Source organism: Colius striatus, chromosome Z, assembly GCF_028858725.1.
Source record: "Colius striatus isolate bColStr4 chromosome Z, bColStr4.1.hap1, whole genome shotgun sequence".
NCBI classification, from domain to species: domain Eukaryota; kingdom Metazoa; phylum Chordata; class Aves; order Coliiformes; family Coliidae; genus Colius; species Colius striatus.
In genome coordinates, this window is record NC_084790.1 from 1,039,248 (window position 1) to 1,057,877 (window position 18,630).

At 53.7% G+C, this 18,630-nt stretch overlaps 1 protein-coding gene across 1 annotated transcript in view; it reads right to left on the reverse strand.

Annotated features, from left to right (window-relative positions):
• LOC133628706 (acid-sensing ion channel 2) overlaps positions 1-18,630 on the reverse strand; it is a 327,389-nt gene that overhangs the window by 22,493 nt on the left and 286,266 nt on the right. The window contains exon 2 of the mRNA XM_062017406.1: positions 1,602-1,752. Within this exon, the coding sequence (XP_061873390.1) occupies positions 1,602-1,752 (151 nt within the window). The remainder of the gene's footprint in view (positions 1-1,601; positions 1,753-18,630) is intronic.

Here is an 18,630-nt window from a genome sequence, read left to right on the forward strand (position 1 = left end):
CCTCAGAGCTCAGTGACATGTTTCCATGGTAACCACACTTCACATCTTTATTCTCATGGTGTCCAGAGAGCTGGATGAAGGCTGGAGACAACTTGTACAAAGCACTGAGTGAGTGTGGAGGGTTCAAAAGTCCCTTGTTGCAAGGCTTGTTCATGCTCTACAAGCTCCAAAGTCAAGGAGCTGTTTTACCTGGGTCTGTAACATCACATTTGCTTACAGCTTTGGCCCTGGGGTTGGTTCTTAGAGCACAGGACCATGCTTTGAAGCATTTGAAAGTGGTCTGAAGAGAGGGAGAAGAGTAGAAGCTGCCATCCCACCCTGAGCTCTGAGGGATGGGCATCCCATCTGCTCAGCTTTCCCTTGCACAAGACAACAAGAAGACCTGGTTGAATCTCCTCCCTCATCTTTCTTTCTCCCCTTGCTTTGTGCAATGAGCCTGGACTCATCCACCTTTCCCAACATGGCAAGGACAGAAAAGCTCTGAAGGCAGCTCATTCCTAAGTGGGTTCCTTCTCCTCCTCAGGGCAGCTCCAAAAAGCAAGTCTAAAGCTACAACAGCTCTGTGTCTCCACAGGGAACCTCAAAGGGATCCCCAAACCCAACAGGGACTCAAGACTATCCCATGGCCACATCATCAGTGGGGTGGTTTCTTGCTCCCACCAGCTCCTCAGAAGTGACAAAGCATCAGAGGGAGATGCTGCCCATCATCTCCCCAACTCTGTTGTGCACTTGCTTTGCCTTTGGAAGGCTTCCAAGCCACACCACAGCTCAGCAATTCCCTCCCTCAGCCCACATCAGGGTGATTTGGAGGATGAGTTGGAAGGCTGGAAGGCAAAGCTCTTGTCTATGCAACTGGAAACCATTGTTGGGGCTGTGGGAGTCTCTTGAAACCCCCCAAAACCAGCCACCACACCAAGAAATGTGGAGTTTTGAAGGGATGCAACCAAGTCTCCTCTTCAGTAGTGAGCACAAGATTGAAAGGGGCTCCAAGAGACTCATTTGCAAAGGATAGAGGAGGAGGAGGAGGATAAAGGAGGAGGAGGAGGATAAAGGAGGAGGAGGAGGATAAAGGAGGAGGAGGAGGAGGAGGAGGATAAAGGAGGAGGAGGAGGAGGAGGATAAAGGAGGAGGAGGATAGAGGAGGAGGAGGAGGAGGAGGAGGAGGAGGAGGAGGAGGATAAAGGAGGAGGAGGAGGAGGAGGATAAAGGAGGAGGAGGAGGAGGAGGAGGAGGAGGAGGAGGAGGATAAAGGAGGAGGAGGAGGAGGATAAAGGAGGAGGAGGAGGAGGATAAAGGAGGAGGAGGAGGATAAAGGAGGAGGAGGAGGATAAAGGAGGAGGAGGAGGAGGATAAAGGAGGAGGAGGATGAAGGAGGTGGAAAACACAGCAGCTGGAGATCCACATTGAATGTGGCCACCCAGATGCCTCTGTAGGGACAATGCTGGAGCATCTCAAGGTGCCACCACACCTCTTGCCACCCCCAGGTGCCCACCTTGTCCCAGCTGAGCTGCTTTAGGCATTGGGTGGCAAAGGTGAGATGGGAATGGGTTAAAAAAGCAACAGTATGAGCATGTTTGGGAGAGGGACAAGAAAAAGCTCACCTGTTTCTCCCCAGATTGGCAAGTATTCATCCTGCTGTATGTCCAACATGATCTCCAGCCCATTGCCTGTTCCACCCTTGACTGTGGTGAGGAGAGGTCGTCCTTCTTCTCCTGAGTTGAACATGTAGCACTTCCCATACTTTGTAAACACCTGTGAGGAGACAAATGAGGGAAAGGGTGAAGGATTTCCCACCTCTTCCCATCAACCTAACACCCAGCAAGTGATGGGAGAGTCACTTGAGAGCATCAAGCAAGTGCCTCCAGGTTACATCTCCAAGGGACACGTGGACACTGTGTGTTGGAGCTTGTAGTCAAGCATAAGGTCAGTCCATCACCACTCCATGCTCCTTCCACCCAAAAGAAGCCAGGGCAGTGATGCCTCTGCTCTCCCCCCACACAAAGCCAGGATCCCATTAATGCCTCACTCTGCTGAGACTTCAAGAGTTTATTCCTCCTTTCATAACAGTTAAAACCACTTGGGATAACGAGGGAAGATTCCCTCCATCCCTTCTGCTCTTCTTCAACCTCATTTGGCCTTCTCTCTTCCAAAGGAGCTCTGGGCAAAGCTCAGACAAAGGCTTCCAGGCCACCAGCAGCTCTGCAAACAGGGCTGAGATGGGCTTCCAAGTTGGGGGGGATTTGGGTTCCCAAGGGGGGTGGAGATGGGTTCCCATGTAGGGGGGGATTTGGGTTCCCAAGGGGGATGGAGATGGGTTCCCATGTTGGGGGGGATTTGGGTTCCCAATGGGGGTGGAGATGGGTTCCCATGTAGGGAGGGATTTGGGTTCCCATGTAGGGGGGGATTTGTGTTCCCAAGGGGGATGGAGATGGGGATGGAGGGGTTGGGAAGGAGCTTTAGAGCTCATGCAGTGCAACCCCCCTGCCAGAGCAGCAGCACCTAGAGCAGGGCACACAGGGGCTCATCCAGCTGGGCTTGGGATGGCTCCACACAAGGAGCCTCCAGAGGCAGGGTAATGGGGATGGAGCTCTGGACAACAGAGCCCTGAAAGCTGTCAGAGATGTGTTTACGAGGCCAGGGTTTCCCCTTCAGCTTCCCAGCCTCACCAGAGCTCAGCACAATGGGTCCATCACTATGTCTGACCCAAGCCAGGATGCTTTTGGCCTTTTTGCCCTCCTGGGCATGCTGCTGGCTCCTGTTCAGCTGCTGGCACCAAGCCCCACAAAGGTCCTTTGCCTCTCTTTGTCCTTCTGGAGCTGTGCAGGGATTTCTCCCAGCCTCTGAGTCCTCCCCATGTGATGCCACTGACCCCCAGGGCTGCAAAATGCCCTGTTGGCAACTGGAAGCTAACTGGCTGCTGCCCAGGTGAAAGCAGCTCCTCCTGAGCCCTGGGGCTGGAATGAATAAGCTGGCTGCCTGGCAGAGGATCTCTGCTGCTCCCATGCCAGGTGCACAGGAGCTGTGCTGCAGCACAGAGCCATCAGAGCCTTTCTCCCCTCAGCTCCTTGGTGAGGAGCCCAGGCTGCCCAGGGAGGGTGTGGAGGCTCCTTCCTTGGAGCTCTTCAAGCCCCCCCTGGATACATCCCTGTGCTCCCTGATGTAGGTGGGAGCTGCTTGTGCAGGGGGGTTGCACTGCATGAGCTCTAAAGCTCCCTCCAAGCCCCCCCTGGATACATCCCTGTGCTCCCTGCTGTAGGTGGGAGCTGCTTGTGCAAGGGGGTTGCACTGCATGAGCTCCAAAGCTCCCTCCCATGCTGTGATTCCATCTTCTAGGACAGCAGCCCCCTTCACTCAGTGCAGCCCAGTTCACACCCCCACATCTTCCCCTGGTCAACAGCTTCACTCTGGCATCACTGACACAGAAGCACAACAGGCCAGCACATTGAATTGCCTCAGGGATGATGCTTGGCAGCAGCCTGCCACAAGCTCTGACCCACCAGCCTCACTTATTTACTGGAGGGAACAAGCCCTGGGTGCTCCCACCAAGGTCCATTTCTCCCCTGACCACAAACCATCAGCATCAATTCATTTCCCAAGACCCTGCACAACAGCAGAGCCTCTGAAGCTGGGTGAGAGCCTCTATTTGCAATGGTTTGGGTATGGGCAGAGGATGGGGTGGGTTGAATGGCAATGCCCCAGCACAAGTGTGAGGCCACTCACAGCATGCAACAACCTGCACTGTGTGCAGGTGAAATGAGCTCAGTGCTCTGAGATGGGACCACTTAGAGCCAGGTTGAATGAGGTCAAGGCAAGAACCTGGCCAGTGCCCTCAGGAAGCAGCAGATGGTGTGGAAAGAGAAGATGGGTGATGGGGGGATTGCATTTGTCCTCCCTGAGCACCAGCAGCAAGGACCTGGGGGTATTGGCTTAGTGGCAGGATTCATTTGGATGGTAATTACCATCTGCCTTCCTAAGCTCTCCCCACTGGTTCCTTTAATGAGTTGTTCTCCATCACCCCTGCTCAACTCCTGACCAAGCAGCAGCACAGCTCAGCCTCCAGCCCTGGGATTGGCAATGGGCAATATTGCTCCAATATAACCTCCAGAGAGGGTGCCAGAGGAGCCCCTGGATCCCCCCCAGCACTCATCCTGCTCCAGGTTTCCATGCAACCTCAGCAAAGAGGCTGGAGGGAGCATTTGCACTTGTAATGGCAAGGGAAGGATGGGGTGTATCAAATGAGCTGATTAGCAGCTCTCATGCACCTTCAAATCCATCAAGCAGCATCCCCCCCAAAGCCAAAGCAAGGGGTGGGGGGATGCTTGTGACCTGAGGCAGGCTGAGGTTGGCTGGAGCCTCCTGAGATGCTGGCAAGGGCAGAAAGTGTTTGCTCCTCATTATAGAGCTGTTCCCATTGTTTGCAGCTGCATTTTCAGGCCAGCCCCTGCCTAGAAAGAGCTGCTGCAGGAGGGAGCTGGCAGCAAAGCACAAACAGCTCCAAATCCTCCCAATGGGACAACTTCATCTCCTGTGAAGGCAAAGCACCAACTGCTCCCTCATCCTTAAGCACTGAAGCACCAGATGGACCCAAAGCAGCTTTTCCCTGCAGCCACTGAAGCTTCAAGTGCTGGGAGGCTTTTATTTCTTCCAGCCCTGAGAGCTACAACTTCAACCTGAAGGGTGCAAGATGCAGCAAAGCCTGTCCTCACCCAGCAACCTGGGCTGAAAGGGATGCTCAGGACCAGCTTGGCCACCCATGGCTAAGTGGGAATGGCCACTGCCATATGGTAAGGTGATGGTTTTATGGCCAATGTGCATCCAGGGGATTTGCACTGCAGCTTGCTTTTTGCTGCCATGGAACTAAAGGCATAAGTCAGAGCACTATGACTGAAGCCCTTCAATTGCTTCTGCACTCAACTTCCAAGCACTTGAGTGAGAGCTGCTCCCAACTTAGCACAAAAGCCTCCTTTTGCCTTTCTTCTGATGGCTCCATCACTTCAAAGAGTGACCTCTGGATGTGCTGCAAGTACAGTGCCTTTCCTCTTCCACCCTTCAGCTGCACCCACTGCTCCCTGGGGCACAAAAGCCCTTTAACAAAGCTGTTGCCATGGCAAGCAATTGAGTGCATCACTGAATCATTGTGGTTGGAGAAGCCCTTGAAGCTGCTGCAGTCCCAGCCCTGAGCTCACCTTGCTGAGCCCAGCACTACCCTCAGCATCTCAGCTCTGTGGCTCTGGGATCCCTCCAGGGCTGGGCATTGCCCCAGCCCCCTGGGCAGCCTGGCACAGGGGCTGACACCCCTCTGAGGGAAACAGTTCTGCCTCAGCTCCAAGCTCAGCCACAGCTCCTTCTTGAGAGCAAGGCACATCTTTGTCCTCATCCCCCTGCTTCCATCTGGGCACAGCCAAGGGGCAGCAACTGCAGTCTTCCACCATCATCATCACCCCTGAGGACATGCCAACCATCACCTCCTGCCTCCAGGGGCCCAGCAAGCAGGGGTTAAAACCCAAGCTGATGCTTGGGAATGAAGCAAGTTGCATCTCCAAAGCACAGTCCCTTAGAGCTGAGCAGCAGCTTGTGGTACCAAAGGTGATGAGCAGTGAGATGTCCAGCTACAAGAGATGATGCTCTTGGCAAAACCCACTTGGCTCCTACTGGGTTCAGCTAAATCCTTCCTCAGAGCTTTATATTTACAGCACAGGCAGGCTCTGCTGCTCACCAGCATCCAAGGAGCACCTTTGCTGTGTGCCAGCTTTTGGAGACAGCCCTGCAAAGCCTTGGGGGGAAAGGACTGGGAATGACAGCACAGCAACAAAAGTGCTTTGCATTCTCTATTGCCAAAGCTCCCACAAGTGGGACAGGCTCTAGCAGCATCCTTTGGCTAAAGCATTAACCTTGCATTGCAATGACTGCTGCCCCATCACTCTGCATGGCTCAAAGGCCACTAGAGCAAGAGAGCTGCATTGCTTTCATCCTTTAACTCAAAGCTTTCCCAGGACATTGTGGCTGAGCCATCCATCAGCTCCTTTCTTACACCTTCACAGCACTTGAGGGGGACTCAAAGCTCTTCCTAGGCCAAAGGAGTTTCCCAAACCACCCCAGATACTGGGTTTTGCCCCTTTAGAGATGGATTCCAACCCTGCACTGCCTGGAAACACAGAGCTGAGAGCCTGAACCAGACACAAGCCCCAGCAACTTCAAACCCTCCTCAAGCAGCTGAACTGACCTCTGCTTGCAAACCACACATGCAAGTCAACACACAGCCAGCTCACCCAGTGGGTGCATCCCCACAGCTCCTTGGCTTTCCTTGTTAGCAGCTAAAGGGGGCTGAAAAGCAAAAGGAGAGCTCAGCCTATGCTACACAGACCTCAGCATCACTCTGCCCCAGTGCACTGATGGAAACAGCCAAAGCCAAGCTGAGGGTGACTGCCTGGGGTTGGGAGTGAATCAATCAGGAGGCTTTGCAGAGCAGAAGGGGATGGCAGACATGCTGCAGACATGAGAGGCTGGCAGCTTGCAGAGCACTGAGCTGCTAGTGTGAGCCAGGGCAGGCAATCTGTCACTAAAGCCATCTGTTTCCTCAAGCCACTGCTTTTCACTTGTGCCATTTGGTCCCCTGGCTTTGGAGATGGATTTGTCACCTCTGCTCTGTCAGCTGAGGGATGCTTTGGAGGGATGCTTTGGAGGGATGCTTTGGAGGGATGCTTTGGAGGGATGCTTTGGAGGGATGCTTTGGAGGGATGCTCTGGAGGGATGCTCTGGAGGGATGCTTTGGAGGGATGCTCTGGAGGGATGCTTGCTTTGGAGGGATGCTTGCTTTGGAGGGATGCTTGCTTTGGAGGGATGCTTGCTTTGGGGGGATGCTTGCTTTGGGGGGATGCTTGCTTTGGAGGGATGCTTGCTTTGGAGGGATGCTTGCTTTGGGGGGATGCTTGCTTTGGGGGGATGCTTGCTTTGGGGGGATGCTTGCTTTGGGGGGATCCTTGCTTTGGAGGGATCCTTGCTTTGGAGGGATCCTTGCTTTGGAGGGATCCTTGCTCTGGAGGGATGCTTGCTCTGGAGGGATGCTTGCTTTGGAGGGATCCTTGCTTTGGAGGGATCCTTGCTTTGGGGGGATGCTTGCTTTGGAGGGATGCTTGCTTTGGGGGGATGCTTGCTTTGGGGGGATGCTTGCTTTGGGGGGATGCTTGCTTTGGGGGGATGCTCTGGAGGGATGCTTGCTCTGGAGGGATGCTTGCTTTGGAGGGATGCTTGCTCTGGAGGGATGCTTGCTCTGGAGGGATGCTTGCTTTGGAGGGATCCTTGCTTTGGAGGGATCCTTGCTCTGGAGGGATGCTTGCTCTGGAGGGATGCTTGCTTTGGAGGGATGCTTGCTTTGGAGGGATGCTTGCTTTGGGGGGATGCTTGCTTTGGAGGGATGCTTGCTTTGGAGGGATGCTTGCTTTGGGGGGATGCTTGCTTTGGGGGGATGCTTGCTTTGGGGGGATGCTTGCTTTGGGGGGATGCTTGCTTTGGGGGGATGCTTGCTTTGGAGGGATGCTTGCTTTGGGGGGATGCTTGCTTTGGAGGGATGCTTGCTTTGGGGGGATGCTTGCTTTGGAGGGATGCTTGCTTTGGGGGGATGCTTGCTTTGGGGGGATCCTTGCTTTGGAGGGATCCTTGCTTTGGGGGGATCCTTGCTTTGGGGGGATGCTCTGGAGGGATGCTTGCTTTGGAGGGATGCTTGCTTTGGGGGGATGCTTGCTTTGGGGGGATCCTTGCTTTGGGGGGATCCTTGCTTTGGGGGGATCCTTGCTTTGGGGGGATGCTCTGGAGGGATGCTTGCTTTGGAGGGATGCTTGCTTTGGGGGGATGCTCTGGAGGGATGCTTGCTTTGGAGGGATGCTTGCTTTGGAGGGATGCTTGCTTTGGAGGGATGCTTGCTTTGGGGGGATGCTTGCTTTGGGGGGATGCTTGCTTTGGAGGGATGCTCTGGAGGGATGCTTGCTCTGGAGGGATGCTTGCTTTGGGGGGATGCTTGCTTTGGGGGGATGCTTGCTTTGGGGGGATCCTTGCTTTGGAGGGATCCTTGCTTTGGGGGGATCCTTGCTTTGGGGGGATGCTCTGGAGGGATGCTTGCTTTGGAGGGATGCTTGCTTTGGGGGGATGCTTGCTTTGGGGGGATCCTTGCTTTGGGGGGATCCTTGCTTTGGGGGGATGCTCTGGAGGGATGCTTGCTTTGGAGGGATGCTTGCTTTGGGGGGATGCTCTGGAGGGATGCTTGCTTTGGAGGGATGCTTGCTTTGGGGGGATGCTTGCTTTGGAGGGATGCTCTGGAGGGATGCTTGCTCTGGAGGGATGCTTGCTTTGGGGGGATGCTTGCTTTGGGGGGATGCTTTGGGGGGATGCTCTGGAGGGATGCTTTGGAGTGATGCTTTGGAGGGATGCTTCATCATCTTTGGAGATGATGCCTCATCATCTCACAACATTTATGAGCTCAGATGGAGCCCATCAGGGTGAACAGCTACCTGGGCTATTTTACCCAGGTCAGTGGCTTTGGAGCAGAGCACATTGATTCCTCTCCCTTCATGTCACCCATCAGCAACACACCAGCTCCAACAACAGATTGCTGCAAGGACACAAGGCACCAGCTCCCTTCCATCCCCACTTGAGGATAAGCTGAACTACACCCACATGGGTTTAAACTCTCTTTGCTAACCAGGAGGGAATCCTGTGGCTCAGCTCTTCCCTCCCTCCCCACTGGGAACAGCCCAGGAGCATCCCTTTGCTTTCAGCAGACTTGATCCCACATGGCAAGCCCCCACAAACCCCTTGCAGAGGTTAAAAATCATCCCTGAGGAAGCAGGAGGCATTTAGGGCTCCCATTGTGATGATGCCTTTTGGTGCTCAGGGATGCTCCACACCTAAACCAACCAAGCCCTCAGTGCTGTGCTGGGGAGGACAGACACAGACCCTCTGCCCATCTCCAACCTGCTCTGGGTCAACACTTCTGAGTCAGTCACCTGCTTTGCAACTTGTTGCTCAGCCTTGAACCTCTGCCATCACTCAGGTAACATCCCTGCCCTTCCAACCAAGGCTGCACTGAGCCTTGCTTGCTTAGGGAGTCATTTCTGCAGGTGCTGAGCACACCAAGCCCCACAGGCAGCCAGGTTGGCTTTGTGTTTCAGAGCCCAGGGAATTCATTCATCCTCCATGCAAGCAATGACCATGGCTGGGATGGAAATGTGCTCCTAAAGAGGGGATCTGGGAGGCAAAGAGTCTCATTTGCATTGGGCAAAGCACACATTACAGCTCTGTTACACCTACTGCTGCTGTTCTGCCTCATCAAGACAGATAGATGAGGCAATATCTTACAGAGCAATCACTCCAGGGCTCTACCCATCCTTCTGCCTCCCTGTGTGACCTCAGCTGTGTCACCAGCCTCACCTGGTCCTCACCACATCTCTAAATGCCCATCCTCTTGACAGACACCTTTGAAATGCTTGTCAGTGGTGCTGAGCTCCCCCCTCAGCCTCCTCTTCCTCAAGGAAGATGCTCCAGTGCCCTGAGCATCTTGCTGGCCCTGTGCTGGCCTCTCTGCAGCTGGGGAGCCCAGCACTGGACACACAGACTCCAGATGAGTTGATTCTCCCCCAGCAGTGCCAGCTCTGTCTCCTGGAGCTGCTCTCCAGCAGCTCACCCCCAGCCTGTGCTGCTGCAGGGGGTTGCTCTCCCCAGCTCAACAGCAGCACAGGCTGGGAGCATCATCCACCTTGCTAAAGGATGCCCTCACAACAAAGCTCTAATCCCCAAATCCCTTTGCATTGTATGCTATAAATAAACCACTCCTAAGCCTTTGCTCAAATCTCCTTCCACTCATCACATTTGGGGGGGGTGAGTGCTGCTCCCTGCACTCCAGCTGCTCTGTGGCTCTTTGCATCACACCCTACCAGGACCTGGCCATGTAGCATCCCCCAACAGCCAGGTCAGCTTTGTAGATAACAAATCCATCCTCCTCCTCCTCCCTCCCTGAAGGAATGCAATAGTGTGGCAGTGAGTCAAGTGGATGGGACCAAAGGCAGCTTGCAGGGATGCAGGGCTCAAGGTATGTGAAAGGGGAGTCTTGGCTCAAGGCTGAGGATGGGAGGTGCTACATGAACAAGAAGGAGGCAAAACAACCCCACATCTCTGCTCAACTGTATGCCAACAGCTACCAAGATGTGCATGGACCAGCCTGAGGCAGGGAGGCTTTCAGGAGGAGCAGGATTGCTTTATCCTGAGCCCACTGCAGCAGCTGAGGAGGGAAACAGAGAAAGGAATCTAAAGTGGATTGCCAAAGCACATGAACCTCAGAGTGAAGCAGCCCTGCCATGGCCAGACTTGGCTTGGAGTTTTAACTCAACAAGGTTAAAGCCTCTAATTCCAGAGAAGCTTTAATGGGCTCTAATGAGCTGCTCTGAGCCCTGACATCATCTCCCACTTGCAGCATCAATTAAACCATTGCAATCATCACAAAGCATGCAACTGGCCTGTGGATGGGGAGGGAACATGGTGCAAGAACCCAAGCTTGTTATGATCACCTTGAGCATGCAGGGCTTTATAAAGGCTAGATATGTCTCAATCAAGCCTAATTATTAGCTGGTAGCATGAGGTTTTGTAGCCATCCTTCTCTGGGCAGTGTATGAGCAGAGTCATGGTGCAAGCTGAGCCCCAGCTGAATGCAACCAAATGCAAGCTGACCCCCAGGTGAATGCAACCAAATGCAACCCCAATTAAACACAGCTCCCAAAGAGCTTGTGCTAACTAATTGCAGGCAGAGAGCTGTTTAGCAGGGGCCAAGAGGCTTTTCATTAGCTGCAGGCAGCAGGAACCAGAGCTGGAAGGAGAAGGATTAACAAGGAGGATGATGCTGGTGACAGGCACACACCTGCTTTGCTCTTAGTCAAAGGCACAGCCTATCAATTAGCTAACAAATTGGCTAAAGGGATGGAGGTGGGAGATCACCCTGAGTAGATACAGCTCAGTGAGGCCCCAATTAGAGGCTGCCTTTGCTAATTAATGACTGGGCTAAGCCAAGAGTGGAAACATTCAGGCAGCACCATTCAGTCTTTGTGCTGGACCAGCTTTGCTCCCAAGTCACAAGTGACAGGAGGAGAAGAAACAGCCTCAGGTTGCCCCAGGGGATGCTGAGGTTGGAGCTGAGGCACAACTGGTTCCCTCAGAGGGGTGTCAGCCCTGTGCCAGGCTGCCCAGGGAGTGCCCAGCCCTGGAGGGACCCCAAAGCTGAGGTGCTGAGACCATGGGGTAATGCTGGGACTATCAGCCTCCAAGTCTTTTCCAACCAAAGTGATTCTATGGCACTAAACCAGGAGGCTCCAGGAGGGTCTAAAGCAGCTGCTCTACAAAACCTGAGGCCAAAGGGAGCTGTGAAATCCCATTTGGAAATGAAGACTGAACCCCATAAAGGCTTGTACCTTTTTCTTCCCACAGCCACCTTATTCAAGCTTCCCTCTGCCAACCCCTGGTACCCAGCAGCATCTCCAATCATGAGCTTTAAACATGCCAATCCTGTCATGACCACATCCAAGGAGCTGCTGGCACAGCCAGCTACACAAACCCAGAGTGGCAGGACAAGATGTGCCCTCTGGAGCTACCTGGCAGCATCAGTTGCCATCTGAAGGAGTCCTTTCATGAGTATATGCTGGTGTTTGGTGCTTGCAGGCTGCTCTGCAAGGGTCTTGCTCATCTCAGAGGCTGGATCTGCATCACACATGCTGCACTGGATGGGAAATACATGGGTCCTGCCACATCTGGGGCTAAAACCACAGTAGGGAGCAGGTTCTGAGAGGAAAGCATCCCCAGTGCTCTCATTCAGCATCTTTTCACTCAAAGTAGACAAAAAGAACCCTTCTCCCACCTAAGTGGGAAGAGAAGCAGAGTGCCCCATGAGCTCTGCATGGGTATGACCTCTGGGTTTATGTTGCAAAGGCTTCACCTTGCTGCCATGGTGGTACCAGAGAAAGCTGTGACTGATGCAATGCCTCAGCCAAGGCTGGCATTTGTTGTCTCTAAGTGATCATGATTATACAACAGACCAATAAGACCAGGGAAAAGCAGTTGTGCTGCAGCACAAGCTGCTGGGACAAAGCTCCTCAAAGCATGGAGCTGTGCTTTCATGCTCTTTGGTTTGATGAGGTAGGAAATGATGCTCTCAAAGCAAACTCAGCTCCATGCACTGATGCTGGTGCAGGGGATGCAGTGCTCCCATCAGCTCCCCTTGCCATCACTCCATGCTCCCCAAACCCCCCCAGTTGATGCATTTGGGAGGCTATTGCAGCTGAGCAGGGCTGGAAAGCTGGGGCAGCCCAAAGCCCTGAGCTGTGGGATCCCCCTGTGCAGCTCATGGCTTGAAGGGCTGAGTGAGGACAAGTTCATGGCATAGAACCACAGCATGGGAGGGAGCTTTAGAGCTCATGCAGTGCAACCCCCCTGCACAAGCAGCTCCCACCTACATCAGGGAGCACAGGGATGTGTCCAGGGGGGGCTTGGAGGGAGCTTTAGAGCTCATGCAGTGCAACCCCCCTGCACAAGCAGCTCCCACCTACATCAGGGAGCACAGGGATGTATCCAGGGGGAGCTTGAAGAGCTCCAAGGATGGAGCCTCCACACCCTCCCTGGGCAGCCTGGGCTCCTCACCAAGGAGCTGAGGGGAGAAAGGCTCTGATGGCTCTGTGGTGCAGCACAGCTCCTGTGCACCTGGCATGGGAGCAGCAGAGATCCTCTGCCAGGCAGCCAGCTTATTCATTCCAGCCCCAGGGCTCAGGAGGAGCTGCTTTCACCTGGGCAGCAGCCAGTTAGCTTGCAGTTGTCTACAGGGCATTTTGCAGCCCTGGGGGTCAGTGGCATCACATGGGGAGGACTCAGAGGCTGGGAGAAATCCCTGTGACATCTAAAGGTGGATGTTTTCTGCTTTGGTAGGAAGGAAGCAATGCCATGCTTCCAAGGGGTGAGCCATGAGCTCCCTTGCCATGATGCTACATGTCCCTGCCTGACTTAGCAAGGGCTTGAAAGTGGCTGCCTGGGCAGAGCTGGCATTAAAGCCTGGTACAAAGCAGCTGTGTGTAAATGCACTATGCTCTTGGGCTTTTAAACCAGGCAAAGAAACTGCAGCCAGACCTTCTAAGCACATGGCAGGAGATGAGAAACCCTGCTGCAGGTGGCAGGAGATGATGCTCTTGAACCAAACCCCTTTGCTGCCCATCAGCTCAGAGCTGCAGCCTCCTTCTCCTAGACAAATGCAACTTGCAGAGCAGCTTGGCATGGCCATAAATTGAGTGCAGGAAAGCAAGGCAACCTCATGAGCAAGGGGAAAGCTTTCCTTAAGAGATTCCAAGCAACCTTCCAGCTGCTTGTGTCACATCAGCTCTGACTCCTCACCTTCCCTCCTCCTGCTCAACTAAGGCATCAAATCCCTTCTTCCAAATCTATCACTCTAAGTCCCACCAAGGGGAAAAAGCACAAGAGGTGCCATTAGCACAAACACAAGCTGGAAGAAACTAGGTCAAGGGAAGAATAAGCAGGGAGTGGAAGCTGGAAGGGCTGTAAGTGAAAGTCAGGCTGGGCTAGGTCCCTGCCTTGAATCCTCCCTCTGTAAAAGGCTGAAATCATGGCAATGGTCTGGTCAAAAATAGCAGTGGCACTCTTCCTTGCTAGGAAACTGCCTGGGTGGGGGTTTTTTCCTCCTGAGGAGGAGAGGGGAGTGATGCATTACACATGGCAAGCTTCATTTGCCATTCAGCTTCTTGCAGTGCAAGCATTGTGGAGTAACAGAGTGAGGGTGCAATGTCACTTGAGGGAGAAGCATCCTGCAAAGCTCCCTGCTGGGGTCCCTCCTGCAGCACAGCAGCTCCTGGGCATGAGATAGAGCTGGAGCCATCAATCCCAGCTGCTGGCCTGGTGGCAGAGAGGCTATTCATGTGCTACTGACTTGGAGGGGGGGTTGTGTGGCCAGGTGTGGGTAGCAGGGGATGGCTTCTGGGTGAAGCTCCCTCTGGGTGTGGAGGCTCCTGGATACATCCCTGTGCTCCCTGATGTAGGTGGGAGCTCCTTGTGCAAGGGGGTTACACTGCATGAGCTCTAAAGCTCCCTCCAAGCCCCCCCTGGATACATCCCTGTGCTCCCTGATGTAGGTGAGAGCTGCTTGTGCAGGGGGGTTGCACTGCATGAGCTCTAAAGCTCCCTCCAAGCCCCCCCTGGCCACATCCCTGTGCTCCCTGATGTAGGTGGGAGCTGCTTGTGCAGGGGGGTTGCACTGGATGAGCTCTAAAGCTCCCTCCAAGCCCCCCTTGGCCACATCCCTGTGCTCCCTGATGTAGGTGGGAGCTGCTTGTGCAGGGGGGTTGCACTGCATGAGCTCTAAAGCTCCCTCCAAGCCCCCCCTGGCCACATCCCTGTGCTCCCTGATGTAGGTGGGAGCTGCTTGTGCAGGGGGGTTGCACTGCATGAGCTCTAAAGCTCCCTCCAAGCCCCCCCTGGCCACATCCCTGTGCTCCCTGATGTAGGTGGGAGCTGCTTGTGCAAGGGGGTTGCACTGCATGAGCTCTAAAGCTCCCTCCCAATCCCTCCCACTGTGTGATTCTATGATCTCTCAACACCAGATGGACCAAAGCTGAGTCAATTAGTGACAGAGGGAACCCCTCTGTGACCAACACACTGCACAAGGGGAAGAAGTTGCTGGGCAGTTGCTAAACTGCAGCAGCAGAAGGGAGAGACAATGTGAGAACAAGGTCAGTGGATAAGAAGGGGATGCTCAGGAGCTGGGGAGTCACAATGGGACCAAAAACCACCCCAAATCCAAACTCTACACATACAACCCCCTCTAATTAGATGTGTATTATCATGCCAAACTACACAAGGGAAGCTGCCATGAGATAGAACCCCTTTGCCTTGATGCATCCTACCCATCAGTCTTGGTACCACTTCTCCTCCAAGCCCTCCCCATCCCAGCTCCTGTCACTGCTCCACACCACAGCAGCCTGTTCCAACAGCAACTAATTGCTACCAAGCTCCTGCCCAAGATGAAAGCAGCAGGAGGGTGATGCTGGAAATGCTTTTGCTTGTCTGCAAAGGGAGCAGCTGGCCAGGCAAGCTAAAGGACTCATCTAATTAAGGAGGGAGCAAACCACCTCCATCACTGACAGAGGAACCCCCCCAAGGCTTTTTGCTCAGCCATAAATGTTCCTTTCCTCAAAGCTCCAATGCTGAGGTTTGTTTCCAAGTGTTGCTCTCTCAGGGAGATCAAAGATTCATGATGTGAGCTCAGCTGGGTGCTGGGGAAAGGTGATGTGAGGAGGGAGATGCTGGCATAGGGATGCTGCTGTAAGGACAGGGAGGCACAGGGTGATGGTGGAAGGAGCCAACTTGTCCCAGTGATGCTCATTGCAAAGCCACAGGAGCTTTGGTCACAACACTGAGCTAACTGGCAGATCAAACATGATGGGAGCTCCTGTGTGACACATTCAAAGTCTCTGTACTCACTCACTGCTGGGTTGTCCTGCTCTGTGCCATGGGGGATACCAAGGGGTCCTGTGTACCATGGATAAGAGGAGGGGTATGAGATAGCAAAGCCTTCCCTACTCATTCTGGGGGTGAAGCATGGCCCAGAGCACAGGGTAAGGACATGGCAGCAGTTTCCATCTCCCCTGCAGAGTGACTTTAACACTGGCATGCAGGAGATGGAGCCCAACACCAGCTCCTCCACTTGCAGGCATAGCACAAAACCAAGGCAGAGGTAACCAAGTGCAAACCCAGAACCAATTGCCCCAAGCAGGGCTGGTCCAGGCTGCCCAGGGAGGGTGTGGAGGCTCCTACCTTGGAGCTCTTCAAGCCCCATCTGGCCACATCCCTGTGCTCCCTGATGTAGGTGGGAGCTGCTTGTGCAGGGGGGTTGCACTGCATGAGCTCTAAAGCTCCCTCCAAGCCCCCCCTGGACACATCCCTGTGCTCCCTGATGTAGGTGAGAGCTGCTTGTGCAGGGGGGTTGCACTGCATGAGCTCCAAAGCTCCCTCAACACCTTGCCAGTCTTTGCAACAAGGGCTGCAAGACATTCTCCTGCAAGGCTTCCCACACTAGTGACAACACACCACTAAATGAAGCCCAGAGCTCCCAAACAACTTCCAGAGGCAGAGTAGAAACTAAGCCATGGCATAGCCCAGCCTGTTGCTGCACAGCACATCTTCATCACAATGAGCTTCAGCCTCATTATGCCCCAGCTTCTATCTTTAAGCTAAGGGAGCAAATGAGCTGTGTGCACAGTGCAGGCAGCTTGTTGCTGTCAGCTGAACCCTCCTCTCTTCTGCCTGGGATGCCCACATCAGCCTGTTTTCTTCATGTCTAGCATCAAAAGGGCATCTTTTGAGGTATCTCACACCCTTGTTGCACTTATTCCTTGGGTCAGGGCACAAGTCAAACCTCTGAGCATGAGTCCATCCAAGGCATCTGGTAGCTCCAGCATCACTCCTGAGGAGCATCCCCATCCAGCCTGGCTGTGCAGCATCCCTCACTGCAGCCATGTCAAGACCAGATTTAACAGGACAAGAGCTGTTCCAGCACTTTTCTTTCACCCTTAAGATTCTCCTCTCAGAAAGAGGCCTTTAAATGGGTTAGCAGGTCACAAAAGCCTCTGAGCATCATGCTGACCATACAGAAGGAAACCCTCTTGAGCAGCTTTCCCCTCCCCTTGCACAAGCTGCCCAGAGTCACCTGCATGGACCCAAGCTGCTCTCAATGCTTTCTATCTCTCCTTAATCCCCTTTTTATATCCCTTGTCCCAAATCCATCCTCTTGCCACTGCACCCTGCAAGGCTGAGCTCAGGGATGAATTCACCCACCAGCTGCAGGACGTGAATGTGGGTGGGAAAGCTGCTGGAGGTCCCTTCCAACTGAGCTATAGCTCAGAGCAGGGAGTAATGCCTTGAGTTCTGACCTTCTCAGGGTCATTAGGGACTCAAGACATTTCCACTGACCCTTTGCAACTGCTGGCTCCACATCCAGTTCCAGCAGCTCATATAAACCCCTGCATTGCCTCCTGGGGATTGCAGCAGCTACATGATCTCTAAAGGTCCCTTCCAACCTCTACCATTCTAGGATTGGGGAAAGGGGATGAGACATTGAGAGCTCAGCCCTAGTGTCATCACCATCCCAGAGATGGAGGCAATGGGGAGCCTCAGGTCCCTTCCAGAGGCTTGAGAGGACCCCAGCTCCCTGGGTACTTTCTGGTACCTTCTGTGGGGTCTCCTCTCTGTTTCTTTCCCCCTCCTTATCACACCAAGCCTACTTTTCTCTTTGAAGCAAGGGGTTGGTTTCCTTTCCCTTCCACCATGCTCTGAGCCTCCTCTCCATCACTTGCTCCACAGTGAAAAGCCAAAGCCACCTTTCTCCAGTCACAACCCAAGCCCTGCATCTCTCTCTCTTCAATCTGTGCTGCTTTGGAAGTGATTTGTAGCTAAAGGGAACACAGCTCTAAGGTCAAGCTGCTGATGCTGGTTTGCTCCTGCCCATTGCTCACACAGATTGGGGTCCTTCCACAAGAGTGACTTGGCAAGCATTGATGCATCAGCTCTAATAAAGCCACTGGATGAGGTTATTTCTTGGCAGGAACATATGTTGGGAGCCTATAAAGAGCTACAATGAGTCACTTGTCACTGTTACATCCATTCCTTGCAAGCCATGGGACAATTCCCTCTATCACAGCCTTGGTGCCAGGAGTTGGGTTTCCAAAGGGAGAGAGGGGGTGGGAACAAACCCTCTCCTTCAAACCACAGAGGTCTGAGTCTGTTCCAGTTGTATTGTGCACCAGTGTGTGAAATGAGAGCTCAAGGGGGGGGGGAAGAAACCATCAGAGGGAGGATTCCCTGAGAGCAAAGTGAAGCAGTTGCATTAGTCCAGGGGTTTGCAAGAGGGTTCCCCAGTTTGAGAGAGAGAGAGAGAGGGGAAAGGTGGATGGAGGAACATAGTCCAGGGTCATGGGGTGCCTCTGGGCTGGGTTATATGGTAGCAGAGAGAGATTGGGCTGGGAAAGGGTGAAGGAGGCAGTGAAAAGGCAAGACAGAGCAGAAACACAGAGGAGGGGAAAAGGGAATGCAAGCAAGCCCATCCCAAGTCAGGAGGAGGCAAGTCCAAAGGTAGGCTGGAAAACAAGAGCCTAGAACTAAAATGCTCAGCCCAGCTCCAATTCCAACCATCCTGCTGGGGAAAGTGCCAGTTACAGGAGCCAGGTGGGGATGCTGCAAAGGCCTGATGAGCACACATAACCCTCCAGCTCCATTAACCCTGGCTAAAAGGCATCACCCTGAGCAAAGGGCAAACCCCAGCAGCCTTGGGGAGGTGGATAACAGACTCCCCAGTGTCACTGGCATTAAACAGACCCCCAGCAGCATCTCACAAGTGTATGTGAGCCCCAGTGGGACTTAACTCCCACCCTGCACATGACCTGGATTGCTGCTGTGTTTACTCCACCTCCCCACATCAGTTGCCTTTGGGAGCACCACTGGAATCATCCTTTATGCTCAGTGTGTGTTAGGAGATGCTCCATGGATCCTGAAGCAATTTGCATGGATTAATTAAGCCTTAGAGGAATCCCTGAGTGGTAGGTA